Genomic DNA, 26,097 nt, shown 5'->3' on the forward strand with positions numbered 1-26,097 from the left:
CCTTTCCATTTTGTTGTTAATGTTGTCCATCTGTTATCTATACACCTTGAGATGTGTCCTGCCCATTGCCACTTGAGCTTTAGAGCTTGTGTGAGCGCATCCTTTACGTTTGTTTTGCTTCTTATAGTTTCGTTTCTAATTTTATGCATTTTGTTAATTCTCAGTATGCTTCTTTCCATAGCTCGTTGTGTAGTATTTATTTTTTGTTTGATTTTGTTAGTATAAGTCCACGTTTGGCATCCATATAGTAAACTGGGCAAAAGGCATGTGTCCATTACTATCCTTTTTATCTTCATACTATATTTTCCTTTCAGAATTTCTTTGAATGACCAGAACTTTCGCCATGTAATATTCTTCCTTCTATCTACCTCTTCCTCGTTATTAGTCCGTGAAAAGGAAATTTGCTTGCCCAGGTATATGTATTTCTTTACATACTCAATAGTGTTTCCATTGACATTGATGGGAATGTTTGGGCTGTTAGTCATTACCTTCGTTTTGCTTCTGTTCATTTGTAGGCCTACTTTATTGCTTTCTTTTTCTAGTGTGCATAGCATATTCTCTAGTTGTTTGGCATTTTCCGCAAATATGATTATGTCGTCTGCAAACCGCAGATGCGTTAGGTGACATCCTTCAATGTTGATACCATATCCAGTCCAGTTTAAGTTTTTAAAAATATTTTCTAGTACGGCAATGAAAAGCTTAGGCGACAGAGGGTCGCCTTGCCTCACTCCTCTTTCAATTTTAATATGATCTCCTCTTGTTTCAAGTTTAACTCTGCTTGTGCTATGTGAGTATATGTGTTTGATGATATTTATGTATTTCTCTTCTACTCCTGACATTTTCAGTGCATTCCAGATTGAGTTATGGCTGATGCTGTCGAAGGCTTTGCTGTAGTCAACAAAAGCAACATATAATGGTTTCCTGAATTCATTAAATTTTTCGATTAGTTGTTCCACTACATGTATATGATCGGTGGTGCTAAAGCCTGAGCGGAAGCCTGCCTGTTCTCTTGGTTGTATGGTGTCGATTTTTATAGCAATTCTTTTCAGTATAATCGATGTGAAGAGCTTGTATACACTTGTCAGTAGGCTAATGGGTCTGTAATTTCCAATGTCTAGTGGGTCTCCTTTTTTGTATATTAGTACTATATCAGAAGAGCACCATTGTGTTGGAACTATTTCAAATTCTAGTATCATATTAAATAATCTCGCTAGGTGCTTAAGTAATATTGGAGCTCCTAGTTTAAGGCAGTCATTTGCTAGTCCATCTGGGCCAGGGCTCTTTTCATTTTTCAATTTCTTTATGTGAGAGTTTACTTCGTCTTCGTCAATTGATTTAACTGAGTTGCACTCATTGTTGTTGATATGTTCTTGCTGTAATGGAGTATTTTCTTTCTTGCTGTAGAGTTCTCTATAAAACTTAGTTGCATGCTCTAATATCTCCTTTCTTGATTTGGTTTCGCCTGAGCCATTCTCTAACTTTTGTATCCAATTCTTGTGTAGAGCCATTTCCTTGTAAGCTCTTTTGGTACTTCTGTGCGTTTGTAGATTTCTTGTTATTATCTCTTCCCTGTAATTATTGTAGTCTTCTTTGATTGCTTTGTTAGTATTTTTAAACATTTTTGTGAGTTCCTTTTTTTGTTCTTTAGTTTTGTTTTTAGTTTGTATTAATTCTGCACGTTTCTTGATTAGTTCTTTTGTATGGTTGCTAAGTATTGTATGTTGTTTCCTTCTAGTTTCCTCCCTACTTTGTAAACTGCGCAATATATTCTCTTCCAAGTAGTTGTAATATGTTTGTACACTTTCAGGCTTATTGGTCAGTTCTCCATTAAGATTTGTTTTTAGGTTGTCTATGTAATTTTTAATTTCATCAACAGTTTTAGGGCTTCTTATCTTGTTTTTATAATTTTTTCTGTTTTTACTTTTGTGGCATAGATTGAATGTTGCTCGAAGTAGTCTGTGGTCCGAAGAGAAGTTGATTTTGTTTAAAACTTCCATGTTTTGGACCATATGCGGTTTATTTGTCATAATAAAATCTATCTCATTTTGGATTTTATGATTGGGAGATGTCCATGTCCATCGCTTTCCCTTTTTTTTCTTGAAAAGTGTATTGATAATTAGTAGGTTGTGTTCGAGAGCATAGTCTACTAATAGTTGACCCCTCGTGTTGCGTTCTCCAAATCCATAATTTCCAAAGCACAGGCCTTCTTCTTTCTCAGGCTGTCCAATTTTTGCGTTGAAGTCACCCATTACTATGAGGTTCTCGTCCGCTAGATCGTGTGCTTTCTCCAAGTCGTTATAGAATGCTTGAACAACTTCCTCTTGTGCTGTGTCTGTTGGGGCGTATGTCTGAATAATTGAGATGTCACAATCTTCTATTTTTAGTTGTAGCAAGGCAACCCTTTCGGAGATACCTGTAAAATTATGTATTTTGTTTTTATGTTCCTTCTTAATCAGAAATCCCACGCCATGTAAACCTTTTGTTTCTCCAATGTAGCACAGAATGTTGTCCTGATATTCTTCGATTTGGCAGCCAATTCTCTTAACTTCAGATAGTCCTAGCACATCAATATTGATGTTGTCTAGTGCATGTATGAGTTGCAGGTATCTCTCATTTGATGAGAGGGATCTGACGTTATATGTTCCGATATTTATGGTAGTATTCAAATTTAAACACTTTTTGGGCTCCGTGTGTGTTTTATTTGTGGGAGGGTTTTGGTCGCAATCCCCACGATGACCAATCGGCTTGGGGAGTTTGTTCTTATTTACATTTGTTGTTTGGTTTCCATTTTGTTGATTTTGTTGTGTTTTATTAGCTGTTGTTTCTATGCTGTTGTTTTGCTTGCACATATTAAAGCATGCTTGCACGCAAGCTAGATACATGAAGTGTAACACGATGTATTTCAACATCCCAATGCTGTATGAATGCAAATAAATAATTTCCGATTTCTCAATGACAGTATTTGGCATCCAAATAATAATTTACTCAAAGTGATCGATTTAGTCGTTATTTTTTTCTCTAGAATCTGTAAAAGTCAATGTATAATTAAAAAGTTAGAGATGGCTTCCTAAGACCATTTTGTGGCAGCAACACGGAATCTGGTGGGTGCCCTCATTTTAAAAAAACCGGCCAAATGCGAGTCGGACTCGCCCACCGAGAGTTCCGTACTTTTTAGTATTTGTTGTTATAGCGACAACAAAAATACATCATCTGTGAAAATTTCAACTGTCTAGCTATCACGGTTCATGAGATACAGCCTGGTGACAGACAGACGGACAGCGGAGTCTTAGTAATGGGGTCCCGTTTTTACCCTTTGGGTACGGAACCCTAATCACTATACTTCGCTTATTGGTTTCTTTACAGCGGAGTTCGAGCGACTTGTGAGAATAATGGAAAAAAAGATGGCCACCCAACAGGAAACGGAAGTGAAGAAAGAGGGACCTTTGCCCGAACTGTATATGGGCGAGAACCCCAACTTTGTGTCCGGATCTAATGCTATAGAGTTAAGGTACTTTAGTGTATTTTGTGTTCCCCGGCCTCGGGATTTCACCAGTGTGTAGTGTGTGGTACAAGCATATTCAGTACAAAACTGCATGTGGTACTGCCACAGATTTAATGTATACGCTAGATGACGCAAATACCACGATTTGTATTGAAACCAAGCGTGCCGACTTGTTCATACAAAATTTACGCATAATATAATTTTAAAATTACTAGGAAATATGTTCTTGCCTTTGGGTGCTCGCAATTTTTGGGCTGTTGCAGTTAATAATCATGCAACGAAGCATTTTTTAAGTTTTCACGGACGTCCGGCTGCAACAACTGAGGCGGTTGGACTGTAAAGAGCGACGGTCAACCTCGACGCTTGGTCGGGGTTCGGACACGCGAAGTAGATGCATTTGCGTCTTCTATGGTATATTTATTTATTTATTTCACACTAGTGAAATCCCGCCATAACGCAATATAGTTAAATAGTCCCCGGCAAGCTCGGTTCTCCATACAAACCTAGTTCCGCTCTCATTTTAAAACGACTAGCTAGATTGCTCTGAAACTTTGTACTTACAATAGGATAAGATATATCTATGTCTGTAACTAGTTTATGTAGCTTCAGATACCATAGTTACAAAAATACAGCGAATTCAAGTTTTTCATACAAAACTTTCATTTGTCATGTCATTGTATGTGCAAAGTTTCATTACAATCTAACACGTAGTTTTAAAATGAGAGCGGAACTACGTTTGTATGGGAAGGTGCAATTCGGCCGAGCTTGCCGGGGACTCTTAAGGTACTGCTTTATTTAAGTAAAAGTATTTTTTTGCAGTTTTTTGAATTTAATAATTGAATATTTATTTACTATAATTAATTTAAGGTTTTAAGGACTGGAGCGAAGGCTTAATTTGGAACTATAGGTCTTATTGTATATCTGCAAGTTTAAACTTATCTGTATGTGACTGTTTGTTTCCTAAATAAATTAAAAAAAAAAAAAAAAAAAATTTCATTTTTCATGCTCTGAAAGAGGGTCATTGTTGTTCTAAAAGGTGTGCAGAAAATGATACGTTTCTGCACTAGAGCAATTTACGTTACAAGTACGTTTTTTTTTTACGTTTAGCAATTGAACATTGAAACTTCCCATTCGATCAATAACGATACTTTTGCCTAAATTGTTAATGGGGTTGGCCGATCGAAATAATTAGCACATGGCGCCTGCATAGCTTGCCCTGTCAATCCCTAGAATTGTCAAATTTTTGTTTTTTTTTAATGCCCTGGATGCCAGCCCTTTAAGCCAAATCTCATAGAAAAAGGGGCAAGCTATGATGGCGCCATCTCTGCAAGCCTTTGGCAGTTGCCAACCCCATTGAAAGTACCCTCAACTCAAGCTACTTATGTTATAAAAAAAACCCGCCCCGGCTTCGCACGGGTAGTTCAGCTAATTTACACAAAACCTTTACAAATTATACATATAAACCTTCCTCTTGAATTACTATCTATTAAAAAAAAACCGCATCAAAATCCGTTGCGTAGTTTTAAAGATCTAAGCATACATAGGGACAGACATACATACAGCGGAAAGCGACTTTGTTTTATACTATGTAGTGATCATGTTTGTAAAAAAAAAACACATGCATTTACTTTCCTTGTATTCGAAATGAAAAGTAGAGTGTTTAACTCGGGTTTCAGCTTCGGACTGTCAACGAATTTGCCCCCTTTTTCAATGTGGCTGTGCCAGAGTACAAATCGTAATAAATTCTAATGTTTCCATTTCAGGCAAAACGAAACAGTAGGGCGGCACGTGGTCACGACCGCGCCAACACGTCGAGGCGACGCGCTGTTCTCGGAGGAGCCCTACGCGTGGGTGGCGCTGCCGTCGCCGGAGCCCGTCTGCGAGGGCTGCGGGGGCGCGGGCACCAACCCTCTGCCGTGAGTACGGAAACTTTCAGCACAGGTCGGACACGCTATACATCAAAAATCACTTGCGTTTCTATGTGTGAACGGCACGTCTGTACACGCGGCATGCGTCATTGTGTAAGTTGCTTAAAAACAGTACTGAGCGGCCGGCAAACGGCCGTCAATCTGCTGTCGCGGGGCGAGGGCATTCGAGTCGGGGCGGGGCGGTGCGTGGCCGTTCTATATTACTTAGTCTGTGCTATTACTTGTGAATTTTTCTCGTTGACTGTACATTTTTTAAATAAAATTCTTGTATTTTTCAGGTGCGTCACATGTTCCCGGTCTATATACTGCTCCGTGGAGTGTCGGGTGCCAGCGACCCATCACCGCTGGGAGTGCCCCGGGTCCACGTTCAACCTTTACCCCACTATTGGCATCGCCCATTTGGCCCTCAGGTCAGTATCACCTGTATGGGGTCATCTGTCACCTGTCCTGTTTGACGACCGGTCTGGCCTAGTGGGTAGTGACCCTGCCTATGAAGCCGATGGTTCTGGGTTCGAATCCCGGTAAGGGCATTTATTTGTATGATGAGCACAGATATTTGTTCCTGAGTTATGGATGTTTTCTATGTATTTAAGTATCTGTATATTACATATATCGTTATCTGAGTACCCATAACACAATGGGCCAGTCATTTTAAGCCTAAAAAAGGGGTCAACCTCGGAATGAGTGATAATAAGCTGGAAACTCGTATACACCTTCGTTATGACGTAATAAAGGTTCTCTTAAAAATCTACGCATAAATCGTGTGAGCGTCAGAAGTTATTCTAGGTCAAATGTCACACAAATCGGTTTTTCGCGGATATCGAAATTTCTATAGCTCCGATGTTATTTACATGTATCAAAGATAGATATAACTCCGTAATAGATGGATACAGTCTAAGGAAAAAACGTGCCTCGAAAATCACGAAAATTTGATTCTCGATCAGATGGCGCCACTAGTTTTGGCCTACTCTCGTATAGAAGGCGTTGACTGTTTCGTTTGTTATTTATAATTTTAACGCATACCAGTGAAAGAACATGGGTCAAAATCATATAAAAATAATTAATGCAAATAAAAAAAAAACATATTTAAATACATTTTAAAGTATTTTTATAAATCTTCATTTTTAGTTTTAAAGTGTGTCTATAGATGGCAGTGAATTTACAGTGCTTACAAAATTTACTATGAATGTACCGCTCTATCTTATTATATCCTCATTGCATGTATTGAATTGAATTGAATTGAAATAGCCTTTATTCCTGACTCAGTTTTTACATTACAATTATATTAGTATATGTATCTATATTTTATTTATTTATGCTCTTTTTTTTCTGCTTCTTCTCATCGCGGTTTTTTGAGAGTCTTCTCCAGTCTTCAGGAAAGTCATCTTCCCATCTTTTGTATGGTTTACATTGGGGTCTTTTATTACCTCTTGGGTACCATTCCGTGACATCTTTTGTCCATTTTTCTTTTTGTGAGCGCATCATGTGCCCTGTCCATTTCCATTTGAGCGTTCGGATTCTCTGGGTTCTGGGTTTTCTGGGTGGGTTCTGGGGTGGATGGGTTCTGGGTTTCTGGGTGGGTTGGGTGGGTTCTTGGTTTTGTGTTTTGGTTGTTTTCCTAATATCTGTGAGTCTGTATCGGTCTCTTAGTTTTATTCCCAGCATACTCCTCTCCATACTTTGTTGAGTGACTTTGATTTTGAGCTCATTTTCTTTGGTTAAGAATTGTATTTACATGTAGGAAAGAGTTGTAGAGCATAAAATTTACGACAAGTTAGTTATCAACAATTTTGTCATGAGATGACACGTTACAGGTTACTTTATCCATACTAATATTATAAATGCGAAAGTCTGTCTGTCTGTGTGTTACATCTTCACGTTTAAACCGCTGAATCGATTTAGTTGAAATTTGGTATACAGATAGTTTGAGTCCCGGGGAAGGACATAGGATACTTTTTATCCCAGAACTCACCCCTCAAGGGGGTGAAAAGGGGGGTGGAAATTTGTATGGGGAATCAATAACCGCTGAACCGATTTAGATGAAACTTGGTATGGGGATAGTTTGAGCTGTGGGGAAGGATATAGAATAACTTTTATCCCCGAAATCATCCCTTAAGGGTGTAAAAAATGGGGTGGAAATGTATAGTGTGGACCAATTTGGGGGTGAAAAAAGGATGGATTAAAAAGCAGATCTGTTTAAGAATTAAGGTATCCAAATTACTAATTCCACGCAGACGAAGTCGCGGGCAAAAGCTAGTTGCCAATAAATTGCTCATCTGGTGTCTATGTTACTAGATTTTGTCACAAAATTCAACATGTGCCATCATCCCTATTTCAGGGTCCTCCTGGTAGGCGCGGAGGACGGCTTCCCCCCACTTTCCCCCTCAGAAAACCCCCGGACCGCTATGGAGCTTTTTCAGGTATTAAATGTGACGTTTTCAATCAAAAGGTACCACATTGTCGCTTAACATAAGGACGAAAATTGCTTGTATCTGTATACGAAAAACCTGTCAGAGCGTACTTATGGCAAGCGACAATGTGGTACCTTTTCCTTGAAAACGACACAAATATATTCTAAAAATCGTTATAATGCATATACATACATATAATCACGCCTATTTCCCGGAGGGGTAGGCAGAGACCACGGATTTCCACTTGCTACGATCCTGACATACCTCTTTTGCTTCCTTCACTTTCATAACATTCCTCATACACGCTCGCCGGTTTAGGGTGCTCTTGACCTGGCCTTTCTTCAGGATCTCCCCGATCTGATCAGAGAAACTCCGCCGAGGTCTGCCCCTTCCAACTCCCGTTTCTACCTCTCCCTTATACACTCTCTTCGTTAGCCTTCTTTCACTCATTCTTTCCACGTGTCCAAACCATCTCAACATACCTTTCTCAATTTTTGTCACTACATCTTCTCTCAGTCCACACTTTTCCCTTATCACACTGTTCCTAATTCTATCTTGTAATCTCACACCACACACACTTCTCAACGCTCTCACTGCATTCACTTGGCTCTGATGCCTCTTCTGCCATACCCAACTTTCGCTACCAGCCGATAGACGTCCACTGCTGGACATAGGCCTCCCCCAAGGCTCGCCACTCCGACCGATCCTGTGCCGCTCGCATCCACCGAATTCCCGCGACCTTCACCAGGTCGTCGCTCCATCTCGTTGGAGGCCTACCGGCAGTTCGTCTTCCACTTCGCTACCATACATACATATAATGCATACTAAGTTATACTATATATAGTCATAAGATTATGCCGTTTACTACATACAGTTGGTCAAACCAAATTGTCAGTAAATAAGAACAAAAAAAAAACTATATTCATCCTTTTCTTTTAGATGCTAGTGTTAGTGTAAGACAAAGATAGTATGATTCTCTCTGTCTATGTTTGAAATGAGACAGTCCTTTGACACTACATGGTATAAAACAAAGTCTCTTTCCGATGTATGTATGTCTGTCCCTATGTATGCTTAGATCTTTAAAACTAGGCAACGGATTTTGATGCGGTGTTTTTAGGGTTCCGTACCCGTACTGTCTGTCCGTCTGTCTGTCAGCAGGCTGTATCTCATGAACCGTGATAGCTAGACAGTTGAAATTTTCACAGATGATTTATTTCTGTTGCCGCTATAACAACAAATACTAAGAAGTAAGGAACCCTCGGGGGCGAGTCGTACTCGCACTTGGCCGGTTTTTTTAACATCCTCAACACTACATTATAGATAAGGTTTGCTATTCCTGCGGACGGACGGACGGACGGACAATAGCTTGTAAGATGGCCTTACCTGATACATTGAACTTATTATAATAATCATCTTCCAGGGCTACGCGCATGTACAAGCGCCGCTATATGCGCGCCAGACGCATCCCTTTCACAGGATGTTTGGGCTACTCAATAATTTCGATAAAATGAACAACACAGACTACATACAATACGCGCTGGTAAGACATGCTATATTATTTCAAACTATATAGTATTATCAGCAACAAACACAGAAATATGTCCGAACCCCGACCAAGCGTCGTGGTTAACCGTCGCTCTTTACAGTCCACGCGCGTCAGTTGTTGCAGCCGGACGTCCGTGAAAACTTAACAAATGCTTCGTTGCATCATAATTAACTGCAACAGTCCAATAATTGCGAGCACCCAAAGGCAAGAATATATTTCCTATAACAGATAAGTAATTTTAAAGGGCGTGCCAGGATAAGCTAAGTGATTCTGCCCCCGACGAATTTGGGCTTGTAATTTTTATGGTTGGTATGGCTCTACACCAGTAATTATTGTGCAAAATTTGAGCACCCTAAACATTATAGTTTTTGTAAAAAAAAAAAAAAAAAAAAACGGAAAATCATTGTTCTTTGATAACTTTTTTTCTAGTTAACCGATTTTAGTATAATTCACATATGTTGTACATTGAGTCAAGATAATTATATGACATAATAATATTTTCATTATGTCATAGCAAAAAAAAAAAAAAAGCTGACTAAACTTTTTAAATTTTTTTTAATTACTTACAGGTTAGAGACCGCTCTAGTTTTTTCACCAATAGTACACCCACTAATAAACTACAACATGTATTTTTTTCAAAATTTTATCTGAGGGAGAACATAGAGATATCTTTACATACATTTCCTAGACTCGCCTTAATATAACATAATACGAAATGTGTGAACCTCTTTTAGATTTTTCTCTTTAGATTTTTTACTTTTAAACTTTTTTTTTTATTTAACGTAACGAAATGTAAGTGGCCAGTATTAAGTAGGTATGCAATCTGCACGTTTCTCTAAACACAATTAGACTATTATTTTCAATCGAATGATAAAATTTTACAAGCTTTTATTTAACTTGCAATGTACCTATGTAAGTATGTATGTAATATGTATGTAACATGTTTGTAAGGGTCAAATCTTGCAAGTTAAATTTGACCCACTTCCTGGTTTCCGGTGAAGCTGAAAATTTGCATACATATGTAAGTCGGGTGACAATGCAATATTATGGTACCATCGAGCTGATCTGATGATGGAGACTTGAGGTTGTCATAGGAACTCTGTGATAAAACAACGCAACCTAATGGGGTTGGCCGGTCGAAATAATTAGCAGATGGCGCCAGCATAGCTTGCCCTGTCAGAAGTCATAGAAAAAGGGGCAAGCTATGATGGCGCCATCTCTGCAAACCTTTGACAGTTGCCAACCCCATTGTGTTTGGGGTTTCTAGAATTATCTCGATAAGTATTAGTTACCTGTGGAAAGAAAAGTACAGTCAGCGATAAAAGCTTGTACCAAAAATGAATTTTTTTACAAAAAACTTATTTGTTAGTATTTTTTAAGAAATTGTAAGGTAAATCACATTTTAAGTTTTGTCCCTTAAAATTGACTCCGATTGATTGATTTATTGATTAATTGTTTTCATTTACAGACGGCTACTATGTTGACGTTATATTTGGAGAATTACACGAAATTCTTCAGTTATCTGCCTTCTAGGGTAAGTACCGTCCGTACCCAAAGGGTAAAAACGGGACCCTATTACTAAGACTACTGTCCGTCTGTCTGTCACCAGGCTGTATCTCATCAACCGTGATAGCTAGACAGTTGTAATTTAGATTTTTGACGACCGGTCTGGCCTAGTGGGTAGTGACCCTGCCTGTGAAGCCGATGGTCCTGGGTTTGAATCCCGGTAAGGGCATTTATTTGTGTGATGAGCACAGATATTTGTTCCTGAGTCATGGATGTTTTTTATGTATTTAATTATTTGTATAAGTATTATATATATCGTTGTCTGAGTACTCACAACACAAGCCTTCTTGAGCTTACCGTGGGACTTAGTGAATTTGTGTAAGAATGTCCCTATAATATTTATTTATTTATAATATTAATTTTTCACAGATGATGTATTTCTGTTGCCGCTATAACAACAAATACTAAAAAGTACGGACACTTCGGTGGGCGAGTCCGACTCTATTCTTTCGGTTCTCGGTTTTATATCTATTTTACTAGATTTTTAGGGTTCCGTACGCAAAGGGTAAAAACGGGACCCTATTACTAAGACTCCGCTGTCCGTCTGGTCGTCTGTCTGTCTGTCACCAGGCTGTATCTCATGAACCGTGATAGCTAGACAGTTGAAAATTTCACAGATGATGTATTTCTGTCGCCGCTATAACAACAAATACAAAAAAAAGTACGGAACCCTCGGTGCGCGTGTCCGACTCGCACTTTGTCGGTTTTTTGGTGTTCCGTGCAAAACTTTGTTTTGACAAACGGAACACTTATGGGATCACTTCGGTCTTGCAAATCAGTTAAATGCGTTTTTCTCGGAGACCATTTGACGTAGACACCTAAAATTTGAAACAGTTATAACAATTACCACCACTAATATTGTAAATAAGTCAAAATCGCTTATTTTATTATAAAATTCAACACGTGTCAATCCCTATTGAGGCTATATTATAAGAAAGTTAATATAGATAGATAGATAGATAGATAAAAGATTTATTTGTACAGCTGCAATTACACACAATATTTATACAAACACAACAGAAGAAAAAAAAACTAATTACTACTTACACTAACAAAGAAATAAAATTATAACGAAAATACCCTAATAAAAATGAAACAGAAATGGTGTAAAATTATGTGCAAACTGTGTGCGTTGCAGCAGGACAAAAGGGTCACGGCTCAGTGATACGCTTCGCTCTTTGGAGCAAAGCACTGATTTTCTGCCGGGACCCAGGTCACAACAGATAATATATATACAATGTGCTTACGTAAGCGGAATGAAATGTACTGTGTAAAGTGTGATTATATGTGCATGTCGTGTGATAATTACTTGTTTAAATATTAAGACAGTAGGTAAATGACCCGTGTGTAGTGTACTGTGTGTAAGTCTCAATATATTGTTGCAGGTGCCTTACCCATTGTCTCAAGGTCAGCTGCGGTTATTCGCAGCAGCCCTCCTGCTGCGGGCGATGGGCCAGCTGGTCTGCAACGGACACGCGACCCTCAGCCTGGCCACGGTGGACCACGAGGACGGTTAATACCACATTTATTATTCATTATTATGTCTAAAAATGCTCCGCCCATCGGTTTGCCGCTGTCACTGTCACATTTCGCAAGAAAGAACGGGAAAGATCATGCGCGCCAAGTGTCAATTTTGATCGAATTTTGTCGGTATTTATTTTAAAAACGTTACCTTACAATATCGAAATTCGAAAGCTATGAAATTACTATTTAAGTTAAGATTGTTTTTTCTTCTTTTTTTTGTTTATAGTATCACATAATAAATAACCGAGTAAAGTTTGATTAAAATTCCGAGTTAGAGGTTACTTTGGGTATTAATTGTATCGAGCGAAGTGTCATAATTCGTGTATCGGAAGCTATGTTATTAAAGATAATATAGTCAAGAACTACATATATTTTTTCCACGTCTACGAATATCAACGCCCCTTAGAAAAACATGATCATATAAGGAGATTTTTCGCCTTCTGGCTCAGGGAATGGCGCGCAACTATTCATACAAATGTAGAACAATAGGCTTGATGGCATTTTTTTATTAATGGTATTCAATCGATCAGGTTTGTTTTTAGGATCAAATGTCTATATGGGACCCATTGCATTAAAGCAATACAAAAGTCAGAAATGATAGTCAAAGTCCGACAGTCGTACTTCACTCGCGAAACGCTCCTAACAAAAGGATTATGCTGCCATACATGAAACTGTCAATACATGAATATGTCTTTCTCTTACCCCTGGTCGCTCGGTTTCATGTCTATAACTACTTATGATCTATATACATCTGTCTATGATTCTATAGGACGGACAGTGAGCGAGCGAGAGGTGCGACGTGCGACAGCTATATACCCTTCGGCGGCCATGATGAATCACTCTTGCGATCCCAACATCATCAACACGTGAGTTTAGATCATATATTTCTGTGGTTCAGATACAGATTATATAATAGTTCTAACGAACAGATACGTATCTCTCAAAGAATACGCAAATACCTACCGTTTTGATACCTACACAAAAATACAATGGAGTGACCTTCAACGCGCCGCTCCCCGCACCGCGCGCGCCGGGACAACGCTAGGGTTGCCGACGCTTCTTTCAAACACTTAGGTGTCTTAGGTAGATATATGACTATAAATGTGTCGTAAAAAACATTACCTACATCAATAATAGTTATTTACGATACAAGTGCGGAAAAGAGGAAATTCTAAACGAGTGGCGATAAATTAAAACACGACCGCAGGGAGTGTTTTAAATCGACACGAGTTGCGAATTACCTATTCGCACGTGTATCGTACAACGTTTTACAGTACATATGGCCCTTTAAACTTTTGGCACGAAAAGTGCTATTTGACACACTAGTGCGAGAAAGTAGAACCATATGTACTGTAAAACAATTTTATAGTACTTACGCAGCTGGTAACTATCATAAAAATAATAACAATAGGTGTATGTATGTACCTACATAGAGTAACTTATACTAGAGCGGTACTGTCATAGTAAATTTTGTAACCCCAGTAAATTCACTGCCATCTGTCGACACACTTTAAAACTAAAAATGAAGATTTATAAAAATACGATAAAATGTATTTAAATATAGATAAATGATTTTTTTATTTGCATTAATTATTTTTATGATCTTGACCCATGTTCTTTCACTGATATGCGTTAAAATTGTTAAATAACAAACGAAACCGTCAACGCCATCTATACGACAGTTGGCCAAAACTAGTAGCGCCCTCTGAACGAGAATCAAATTTTCTTGATTTTCGAGGCACGTTTTTTCCTTAGACTGTATCCATCTATTACGGAGTTATATCTATCTTTGCTGAAGCTAAATAAACTAATTACACGTCCACTGACTCTGGCGACATCTATACATTTCATCGAGAACCATTAAGCGAATCGATAACTCGCATACAAAGTGGCGCCATCTAGCGGTGATCTATCTATCATCTATCTTTGGTACCTATATGTGTCGTTTTCAATCAAAATTTACCACATTGTCGCTTGCCAATAAGGAGGCTCTGACAGGTTATTTGTATAAAGATACAATTTAATTTACAGTACATATGGTGCTACTTTCTCGCACTAGTGCGTCAAATAGCACTTTTCGTGCATATGTCGAAAGTTTAAAGGGCCATATGTACTGTAAATCGTTGTACGATACACGTGCGAATAGGTAATTCGCAACTCATGTCGATTTAAAACACTCCCTGCGGTCGTGTTTTAATTTATCGCCACTCGTTTCGAATTTCCTCTTTTCCGCACTTGTATCGTAAATAACTATTCCTCTTTAAGTCATTATGGTAAGCGACAATGTGGTACCTTTTGATTGAAAACGTCACATATGTCTACTTACTTTTCTTCATTTGTAGGAAGAGTAAAAAACGATAATATATTATTTAAAAGACAACTGACATCATTTTGATGTCAGATGCACGTTGGTATCGTCCTATACATCCCCTTGTTCCCCAGGTTCTACCGTAACCGCTTGATCGTAGTGTGCGCGCGTGAACTGCCAGCCAATACCGAGGTTAGTGATTTAATCCTAACATTATTAGGCCCACTGCACCATTCCACTGACCCGGGCAGGGGGGTGTCACTTCTCAGGTTAGGTACATTTGGCCGGCGCGCCTCCCGGGCAGGAGTATGGCAATGGGCTGCCGCTCGACTCGCGCAAAATTGAAAATGCATAATGCCTTCGAAACCTAAATCTATAGATATTGTTCTGTTTACGAATGTGTGAATAAACGGAAGAACAAGGAAGCAGAAATAACATTTTTTTTTTTATTCCGGACTATATTGACCGACATATTTTCAAAGAAATAAGTACTTCTGTGGCATAACTACTTCCGTGAGAATGTGACATACCATCTCCGGATAAAAAAACTATGTTTACACAATCAACGTTTGTAATTCCTACATATTTGTCTTAAAAATAATAAATAAGTAGGTATAGGTACAAAAACTTGTCAAGTGACAACCCCGTGCCGACACTCGCAGCTCGGTCATAAAACTGCGGCGCGCAAAGAAGATTCACGGTTCGTGCGCGGTTATAAGTTTCAATTTTGCTTGCAGGCGGCGAGTATAGGTATAATTTTATACCTAAATCTGACTTTTGTAAATGAGTGAATTTTCTGTACGGTAGTACTATTAGTTATTCTGTGACCCGGGGTTAACCGGTTAAACCTGGAGGTACCATGGTTACCACTACAATTTCACACTGGGTTAGTGGCCGTAACTCCATTAACTAACATTGACGACCGGTCTGGCCTAGTGGTTCCTTGCCTGTGAAGCCGATGGTCCTGGGTTCGAATCCCGGTAAGGGCATTTATTGGTGTGATGAGCACAGATATTTGTTCCTGAGTCATGGGTGTTTTCTATGTATTTAAGTATTTATATATTATATAGGTATATATCTTTGTCTGAGTACCCATAATATATAAATAAAAACTCGCACACGAAGGGTTCCGTACCATTACGAAAAAAAAACAGCAAAAAAATCACGTTTGTTGTATGGGAGCCCCATTTAAATATTTATATTATTCTGTTTTTAGTATTTGTTGTTATAGCGGCAACAGAAATACATCATCTGTAAAAATTTCAACTGTCTAGCTATCACGGTTCATGAGATACAGCCTGGTGACAGACAGACGGACAGCGGAGTCTTAGTAATAGGGTCCCGTTTTTACCATTTGGGTACGGAACCCTAAAAAAGAAAAAAGATATTTGTTCCTGAGTCTTGGATGTTTTCTAAGTATATATTACAAACTAGCGACCCGCCCCGGCTTCGCACGGGTTGTTAAACAAATTTACACAAAAACCTTTACAAATTATACATATAAACCTTCCTCTTGAATCACTCTATCTATTAAAAAAAACCGCATCAAAATCCGTTGCCTAGTTTTAGAGATCTAAGTATAATTAGGGACAGACATACATACAGAGCGGAAAGAGACTTTGTTTTATACTGTGTAGTTATATCGTTGTCCGAGTACCCATAACACAAGCCTTCTTGAGCTTACATTTTGTGTATGAATGTTTCTACTCCATGCTACCTTTTAAATTCAGAGCTGGATACTCCTCAAACTGAGCTATTTTTATTATAGGACCAACCCCGAAATCGCGAAAAAAGTTTGACTTTTTAGGGTTCCGTACCCAAAGGGTAAAAACGGGACCCTATTACTAAGACTCCGCTGTCCGTCTGTCTGTCTGACACCAGGCTGTATCTCATCAAACGTGATAGCTAGACAGTTGAAATTTTCACAGATGATGTATTTCTGTTGCCGCTATAACAACAAATACTAAAAAGTACGAAACCCTCGGTGTGCGAGTCCGACTCTCACTTGGCCGGTTTTTTTTTTCATATATTTTGGTTGATCAGATGACGTTTTCTATGGAAAAGCCAAAAAAATTTTCGGGATTTTGAGGTCGGTCCCATAACAAAAGTAGCTCAGTTTAGCGAATAGAATCGAACCCTGATCATAAAGCTCCATGGTCAGAGACATACTGTATAATATTTATTTATTAACTCCATATGGGGCATTTTCTATGAAAAGGGACCTTATTGTCGATGGCGCTTACGTCGCACAGCGTCGCGCGGCATTGTATTTATATCGGAGCATCGTTAATAATGGCGTAAGCGCCATCGACAATAATGTCCCTTTTTGTGACAATAAGGTCCCTATTTTGTGACAATAAAGTCCCTTTATGTGACAATAAAGTCCCTTTTTGTGACAATAAAGTCCCTTTTTGTGACAATAAGGTCCCTTTTGTGACAATAAAGTCCCTTTTTGTGACAATAAGGTCCCTATCTTGTGACAATAAGGTACCTTTTTATAGAAAATACCACATATTGCCCCAGGTATTGAATTGCTACGGGCCCGCGCGGTCCCGCGAGCCTGCCGCGCACCGGCGCGCCTCGCTACGTGCACAATACATGTTCACATGTAACTGCGACGCTTGCACCGATCCCCAGGACGGAGTGGTACGTACCATGTTGTCATATATTAGCATGTGGAGGGTTGTTGGAGAAAAATAATAAACCAGTCTTAAAGCAGCGCTCGTCTTTGACTCACGTTCCCCGTGCCCTAATATACTAAACATGGCGCAGTCGGTTTTTAAAAGAGATTAATAGTGCTATTTGAAGTCGAAGTGATAAGATAAATGTAATAAAAAACTGAGTGTTGTGAAATATAAAAGCAAAACTAATTACCAAGTACAATGGAAACCATTTTGCAACCACCGCCGCCATTTATATTTGAAAATAATCTTGTAAATGTGACATCTGGTAATTTAAGTAAAGAGTGGGACAAATGGAAAAAGAGTTTCAAAATTTACTATGCAGCGTGTGAAATCGGGAAGAAAGACGCCACAGTGCAGATAAATATTTTGCTTCATGTCATTGGTGATCGGTGCAGAGACGTGTACGATCAGTTTACGGATCAAACAAAATGTGATACGGTTGACAAAGTGTTGGCGAAATTTGATGATTTTTTTTACCCAAAAAAGAATTTAACGATTGAACGTCACAGATTCTTTACACGCGATCAGTGAATTCGAGTCCGTCGAACAGTACGTGTTCGAATTAAACAAAATGGCGGTGAAATGTGAATTCAAAGACCTGTGCCAAGACTTAGTGCGAGATAGATTGATATGTGGAATAAGGGATGGAACATTACGAGAACGCTTGTTGAGGGAACCAGATTTGACTTTAACAAAGGCTGTAGAGATTGGTAATTTGGCAGAATTATCTCGCGCACAAGCTGTGACCTTGAAATCGGAGAGCACTGAGCATCACCATGTACATGAAATTTCTAATGAAAATCAAGGTACAAACTCACAAGTGAAGGAGATTGATGCTATACATAAGGACCGTCGGTTTTCTCGAGCGCAGCGGTCAAGGTCATCGCGCACGCGACCGGGCGGGCAGTGGTCGCGTCCAGGTCCGTCGCGGCAGCAAGAGCAGCATCAGGACTCAAGGGGTGCTAGAGGAGGCCTACCTTCTTCACGCTACCGGGAGGAGAGAAAGTGGCACAACACACCGATGTATCGCGGTTGTCTACAATGTGGTGGAGTTCATGCAAAGTTTAAGTGCCCGGCATATGGACAACAATGTTTAAGTTGTAAGAAATTTAACCACTACTCGAGAATGTGTGGAATTTATGAGGTGCGTGAGGATTCTTCCGATCAGGTAAATAAACATATGAATATAAAGACAGATGATTTTCTAGAGAGTTTACAAATTTGTGGTAAAAACATAGCTTTCAAGTTAGATACCGGTGCTGACGTGAATGTCCTTCCTTTACGTAGGTTAAAACAATTAAATATTCGTGAGTCTGATTTGACTAAAACGTCCCTTAAGTTGGAAGCGTATTCAAGGGATCAGTTAAAAGTGGTAGGTAAATGTTATTTAAAAGTCACACATAGAACGAATGTGTATGTTTTACGATTTGTTGTCGTCGACACAGATTCGATGCCGATACTAGGCAAGTACTCATGTCGAGAGCTTAATTTGGTTAAGAGAGTATATACGTTACAAAAGAAAAGTGAATTTTTGGATGAATATTCAGACATTTTTGTAGGTGTAGGTTGTTTGCCAGGAAATTACAAAATAAGGCTAAAAGATGACGTCAGACCGGTAGTCCATTCCCCTAGGAAATTACCGGTACCATTAAAAGATAAAATTAAAAATAAGTTGCAAGAAATGCAGGAACAGGGCATTATTGCCAAGGTTGAGCGCCCCACGGATTGGGTGAATAGCATGACGGTGGTAAAAAAGCCAAATGGCGACCTGCGGATATGTTTAGATCCCCAGGACCTTAACAAGGCTATTCGGCGTGAGCACTTTAAGTTGCCAACCTTGGAAGAAATAACTTCTTGTTTATCGGGAGCTAAGTACTTTAGTACTTTAGACGCAAAACATGGATTCTGGCAAGTGGCACTACATGAGTCAAGTACGGATTTATGTACATTTAATACGGCTTTCGGTAGGTACAAATTTCTCAGAATGCCATACGGCATCTCGTCTGCATCAGAGGTATTTCATAGGAAACTATATGAGCATTTTGAGGATATCGAGGGGGTAATTCTTTTTGTCGACGATTTATTAGTATACGCAAACTCAAAAGAAGTTCACGATCAGAGACTTAAGGCGGTACTCGAGAGGTGCAGGGAAATAAATATTAAATTAAATCGTGAGAAGTGTAAAATTGGATTAAAAGAATTAAAATATCTAGGTCATAAAATCACCCACTCAGGGATAAAGCCAGATGATAGTCATATATTAGCGATAAAAAATCTCCCGAGGCCACAAAATACAAAAGACGTCGAACGGTTTTTAGGATTGGTTACATATGTAGGTAGATTTGTCCCAAACTTATCAGAGAAAACATTCCTTTTGCGGGATCTATTAAAGAAATCTGTAAAATGGCACTGGGATCATCAACACCAAGAATGTTTTGATAAAATAAAGGAATGTTTGACTAATCCACCGGTCTTACAATATTACAGTCTCGATAAACCAGTAGTGATCTCGGTAGATGCGAGTAAACAAGGATTAGGTTGCTGTTTACTTCAGGATGACCTACCAGTCTCGTATGCTTCAAAGTCCCTGTCAAAAGCCGAACAATCGTATGCTCAGATCGAGAAGGAGCTATATGCCTGTGTTTATGCGTGTGAAAGATTTTATAGCTATATATACGGGCGAAGTGACGTAACTATAGAAACAGATCACAAACCGTTAATTAGCATAGTAAATAAACCGTTAGCAAATGCACCTGCGCGATTACAAAGAATGTTATTGAGACTTCAGCCATATACCTTTAAACTTGTTTACAAGCCGGGTAAGTACTTGTTTATAGCGGACGCACTATCCCGTGCAGTTGCACCGGGCGCGAGCGAGAGCTCCGTCCCACGCGACTATCTCGAGGCGCAGGCGCAGGTGTGTGCGCTGACCACTTCAAATCCACTCACAGATTCACATTTTTTAGAAATACAAAAGTGTACTAAGCAGGATGATGAATTACAGCAGCTAATTAAAGTAATTAAGTCCGGGTGGCCGACACACAAAAATAAAATAAATACATTGTTAAATCTCTATTGGGATGTGAGGGATGAACTCACGCTTGCCTTTGGAATAGTTTGGAAAGGAAACCGCGTTGTAATTCCTAAGTGTATGCGTACAGAAATGCTACAAAAAGTTCATATAGGGCATTTAGGTATAGAAAAATGTCGATTAAGAGCTCGTGAGATTATGTACTGGCCGAATTTAAATTCACAACTATTAGACTATTTGTCGCGTTGCCAGGCATGCCTCACTTATAGAAAGAAAAATAGTAAGGAGCCCCTCATACCACATGAAGTTCCCGAGCGAGCATGGAGCAAAGTAGGTGTAGATGTCTTTCACTATGGCGGGAAATCGTTCCTATTACTAATAGATTACTATAGCAAATTTGCAGAGGTAGTAAAATTAAAATGCCTAAGAACCGAATATGTCATCACTAAAATAAAAACTATTTTTAAGAGGCACGGTATTCCCGAAATACTTATGAGTGATAATGGCCCAGAGTTTAGCTCGAACAGTTTTAAACAGTTTTCCAAAGAGTGGTCCTTCCAGCATGTGACGTCATCCCCTGGGTTTTCTCAATCGAACGGTCAAGTCGAGCGATTCGTACAGGTAATTAAAAACATGATGCGTAAAACTACGTTTGATAACACAGATTTAAACCTAGCTTTACTGGAATACGCAAACACACCCATATCATCTAGTCTACCATCCCCGGCGGAATTATTTTACAATAGGAAATTAAGAAGTTATAGTTCCATGTTCACCTAATTTGTTAATGCCGAGAATACAGAAAGATGTTGTCAAAAACTTGAAGGCCCGCCAGTACATCCAGAAATTTTATTATGATAGGGGAGCTCGACAATTACCGGAGTTATACATTGGTCAAAAAGTAAAAGCTAGACATAACAATTCTTGGATAGCTGGCACGATACTGAAAAAGCTGAGTTTTAGATCTTACGTTATTCAATTACAGTCAGGCACAGTATTAAGACGAAACAGAAAACACATAATTGTCGATTCACAGTTTAGGGTTGATAATGAATTGCCGCGTGCAAATTATGATGACATAAATATACGAGTAGGTACAAATAACGCACAGCTGATCAGTGCGCCCACGTGTTCCTACGCCCGCGCCCCCGCGCAATCCCCTCCACACTCGCCCAGCACCGGTTCTAACGTTCCCATAAACAATACTTACCGAACTACTCGTTCCGGCAGGGAAGTACGACCTCCTGATCGGTGGGGATTCCCAGCCACATCATGAAGGGTGAACTACATCCAGTGAATCCAATCCCGGCGAAAAAAGTTTAGACTAAGTAGGTAACTGTACTGTTATAGGAAATCAATTGCATGTAATGGTAATGTTTAACTTACCTCAAAGTTGTTTATTTTTTAATTACCAAAATTTTTGCTTATATTATTTATTTATACCAATTTTAAAGTTTTACCTATAGATGAATTGAAATGCATTTTATTGTAATAAATACTTATTTTTACCAAAGTTAAGAATCTACCTATTAATGAATTGTAATGCGTTTTTGTTATTTACACTGATGATTATTATTTAATGAAGCAAGGAGATAACAGATAAAACTTATTGCATGTTCAGAAAGGAATGTATTATAGTCAATGAGTACCTAAATAATTTACAATGTCAACTTATATTTTGATGTTACGTGTAAAATGGATACTCGATCATAATTTATTTTTAAGTTGGTTTATATATAACGTAATAGTTTTTTTTTTCCTTTTTTTTTATTAAAAAGGGAATTGTCATATATTAGCATGTGGAGGGTTGTTGGAGAAAAATAATAAACCAGTCTTAAAGCAGCGCTCGTCTTTGACTCACGTTCCCCGTGCCCTAATATACTAAACAATGTTATCCCTGGTCACACAATAGGTACGTAGGTACACCACCGCTCAAAAGTATTTAGGCACCCGCAATTTTCACCACACAAATGGGGTTGGCAACTGTCAATGGTTTGCAGAGATGGCGCCATCATAGCTTGCCCCTTTTTCTATGAGATTTGGCTTAAAGGTTTGGCATCCAGGGCATTAAAAAAACAAAAATTTGACACAATTCTAGGGTTTGACAGGGCAAGCTGTGCTGGCGCCATCTGCTAGTTATTACGACCGGCCAATCCCTTTGTTTACAAAAATTATTTTCAAAATCATACTGTTCGATCGCAGGCAAATGACTTTCTTACATGTTGGATTGAATCTTTGTTTAGGTAAATATATGTGACGTTTTCAACCAAAAGGTACCACGTTGTCGCTTGTCGATAAGGTTGATTTCTAATTGAAGCTATATGGAAATAGCGCCTTACTGACAAGCGACAATAAGTACCCTTTTGGTTGAAAATGGCACATATTGAGCCTCAAATTGTTGCCAAAGACATCCTTTAAAATTACGAGTTTACTTTATGCAACGATTTAATAAACCCTTATGTACTAGTTCATACAAAATAAAACGATTTTGTACCGGAAAATGATTTATCGATTTTTTTACGTTTGCCATTTGGTAAATAGGCAATGTACACGAATATTCTGCACATCATTTTGGAGCTCGATATGTCTGTTAAATTAAAAAAGTAAACTGCACTAAAAACTGTTACCCGACTGCGACTTAGCGGTATAATTCTGAAAGTCGATTTTGTATTTGTATGGAAAAAATTACGAGTGCCTAAATAGTTATGAGCGGTAGAGTATATGGTGACTGCGAGCTTGACTAATATGAGTAAGCCTTTTTATTTTTGGCAAATATTATAGTTGGTTGTTGTTTCTCAGCTACTATTCTCTGCCTACCTATGCCAATCGTGCAAAGGCCCCGTCATATGCAGTGGCAGTGCCAAACGTGCCCAATGCCAACAATGCCACGTGCCATTCCAACTGCAAGGGGCTCTGGATACCTTGGAGCGCGCCAACGAGTTGCTATTACAAGGTATGTGGCCATCGTCGAGAGCGCCATAGCTTTTACGGTTTTCTCGATTTTTAGGGTTCCGTACCCATAGGGTAAAAGCGGGACTCCTCTGTCTGTCTGTCCATCTGTCTGTCACCAGGCTGTAGTATCTCATGAACCGTGATAGTTGAAATTTTCACAGATAATGTGTTTCTGTTGCCGCTATAACAACAAATACTAAAAAGTACGGAACCCTCGGTGGGCGAGTCCGACTCGCACTTGTCCGGTTTTTTTTCAGTTTTATGTCCGCTCCAAACAATCGTATTAAACACTGATTTAAACTTTCACGATTTTTACTCATTATTATTTACAACGACGGGACTTAATCGCGTAAAATAGTTTTAAATTCGGAGGAGTCGGAGGTAAATTTAAAACTATTTGACGCGATTAAGTCCCGTCGTTGTAAATAATAATTGTATTAAACTTTGATTTAAATAAAGTCATCTAACAGCGGAACGCGCGCCATCCGTGGAAGCTCGCATCGAGCACGCCCACGCCGCCTACAAGCTAAAGCAACATGTGTTACACCGCCACCATGCCTCACTGCGCGCCGCCGCCGACCGCCTAGCTAGACACTACGCCGACGCCGGTAAATGTTACAGTGACACCACGCCGCCTGCAAGCTGAAACCACTAGTGTTACACCACGTTACACCGCCGACGCGGCACTACGCCGACGCCGGTAAATGTTACAGTGACACCACACCGCCTGCAAGCTGAAACCACTAGTGTTACACCACGTTACACCGCCGACGCGGCACTACGCCGACGCCGGTAATTATGTTACAGTGACACCACGCCGCCTGCAAGCTGAAACCACTAGTGTTACACCACGTTACACCGCCGACGCGGCACTACGCCGACGCCGGTCATTATGTTACAATAACACCACGCCGACGCCGGTAATTATAATATAACGGAACGCCGACCTCGTGCGGTTATTGTACTTTGGTACCCATTAAACTCCAAAAGACTGTGATCTTCCTATTGCATACCAAACTTAACTTCAAATTTACAAATATCGGATGTTGGCTATTTTTTAGAACTCTTTTCATTTTACGTGACACGTAATTACTGCAAAAAAAATTTTTTTTTTCAATTTTTATTCATTATTTTTTTTTATAAAAAATCGACGTTAATTAGTTTAGTGTTTAAATTTCGCGCAAAAACTCTCCAAGCTGTCACGTGATCTTGATGACGTGACGTAACGATGTGATAAACAAACGACTGTCGGTGCCAGAGGACCACCAGCCGGGCTAGCACATGACTGGCGTGACAGTATCTCGCCGCGAAATGGACTACCCGTCCCTCTTTAATTAATACAGTTAGAAACAGACGGGTAATCTATCTCGCGGCGAGATACTGTCGCGCCAATCATGTGCATGGCCTACAGGCTTGAGAACTTGTCTGTGCGTGTTTCTCACGCCGTGACGTCACGCGCTCCGATTTGCGTTCGCAGTCACGTGATGCTGGGCATTATTTTAAATACTTTCAATTTATTTATTACGCATATTTACACTTACAAAATATGATTTTCTGCATTCTAATATTCCGTGCTATGATAAAAAATGAAATTTTATAGCGATTCATGTCATCCCTATTAGGTATAGTATGCGGTCTATCTACTGAGCTCGTTCACTTACCTGTACTGACAAAGCCATTATTTCTTTTGTGCCTGAGCGCGTGGCCTTTGTGCCTGATCGCGTGGCTATTGTGTGGGAGCCTCAGGCACAAAGGCCACGCGCTCAGGCACAAAATACATAATGGCTTTTGTTTAACATAATGCCATTGTTAGTAAGTAAGTGAACGAGCTCAGTAGAGATAGCGTTAACTATACTAATCGCCTTCGTACCGTCGCCCACACTGTGACAGTTCATAAAACTTATCACAAAAGGCCATCGATGAACAGTGAAGAGTGTTGCTGATTGTACTTAATTAATGGGTAACTGTTGAAACAAATTGTAATTAGCCTCATGCATGAAGTTAATATTTGAACGAAATATGTTTTATTCGGATGTTTGTTACCGTTATATCATGTTACAAATGCATTTCCGTTTTTAAATTACCATTTAATCACTTAAAATTATAAATAAAAAGTACAAAAATTTGCCCGCGAAAAGCTAGTGAGCGAAACGCTCGAAACGCCACGTGACGTCACGCGTTCGACAGATTAGTGTCATTAGTAGCAAACGTCAGTTGGGCCGCCCAACGTGTGACGTCATCACGCTCTGTCGAATTCGCGCCAAAAATTATGAGCGTTTCAACTGCTCAAAAATTTTCAACATTTTAAATATTTTTTAATAAAATAATGTTAAGGTTTACAAAAGTATTTTTATCATTTCCGGTGTTCCAACGATATAAATTATGAATCCAAAAATAAAAATAAATTCATGCATGGAGCTAATTGTATCATGATTACCATCTACAAATGTACACAGTACTGCAATAAATCATTCTTATTCTTATTCTTAATGTTATGTTTCCAGGTGAATTCACGAAGAGCGTGGAGTTGATCAAGCAGAACATCCAAAGCCACGAATATCAGTATGGCTCGTTTAGCGTTGAGGTGCGTATTCGTTCAGCTATACGCATAGTATAATCAAAGATAGATATAACTCCGTAATAGA

At 39.2% G+C, this 26,097-nt stretch overlaps 1 protein-coding gene and 1 long non-coding RNA gene across 2 annotated transcripts in view; both read left to right on the top strand.

Moving 5' to 3' along the window:
* LOC134754592 (uncharacterized) overlaps positions 1–26,097 on the top strand; it is a 363,458-nt gene that overhangs the window by 210,964 nt on the left and 126,397 nt on the right. The gene's annotated exons all lie outside the window — the stretch shown is intronic.
* The window catches only part of LOC134754549 (SET and MYND domain-containing protein 4-like), a 36,218-nt gene that overhangs the window by 5,049 nt on the left and 5,072 nt on the right, over positions 1–26,097 (top strand). The window contains exons 4-16 of the mRNA XM_063690851.1: positions 3,364–3,508; positions 5,266–5,418; positions 5,709–5,840; positions 7,769–7,850; positions 9,262–9,381; positions 10,856–10,921; positions 12,339–12,465; positions 13,247–13,343; positions 14,920–14,977; positions 17,309–17,431; positions 23,300–23,453; positions 23,923–24,060; positions 25,957–26,036. Of these exons, the coding sequence (XP_063546921.1) occupies positions 3,364–3,508; positions 5,266–5,418; positions 5,709–5,840; positions 7,769–7,850; positions 9,262–9,381; positions 10,856–10,921; positions 12,339–12,465; positions 13,247–13,343; positions 14,920–14,977; positions 17,309–17,431; positions 23,300–23,453; positions 23,923–24,060; positions 25,957–26,036 (1,475 nt within the window). The remainder of the gene's footprint in view (positions 1–3,363; positions 3,509–5,265; positions 5,419–5,708; positions 5,841–7,768; positions 7,851–9,261; positions 9,382–10,855; positions 10,922–12,338; positions 12,466–13,246; positions 13,344–14,919; positions 14,978–17,308; positions 17,432–23,299; positions 23,454–23,922; positions 24,061–25,956; positions 26,037–26,097) is intronic.

Source organism: Cydia strobilella, chromosome Z (genome assembly GCF_947568885.1).
Source record: "Cydia strobilella chromosome Z, ilCydStro3.1, whole genome shotgun sequence".
In the NCBI taxonomy this organism is placed as follows: Eukaryota; Metazoa; Arthropoda; class Insecta; order Lepidoptera; family Tortricidae; genus Cydia; species Cydia strobilella.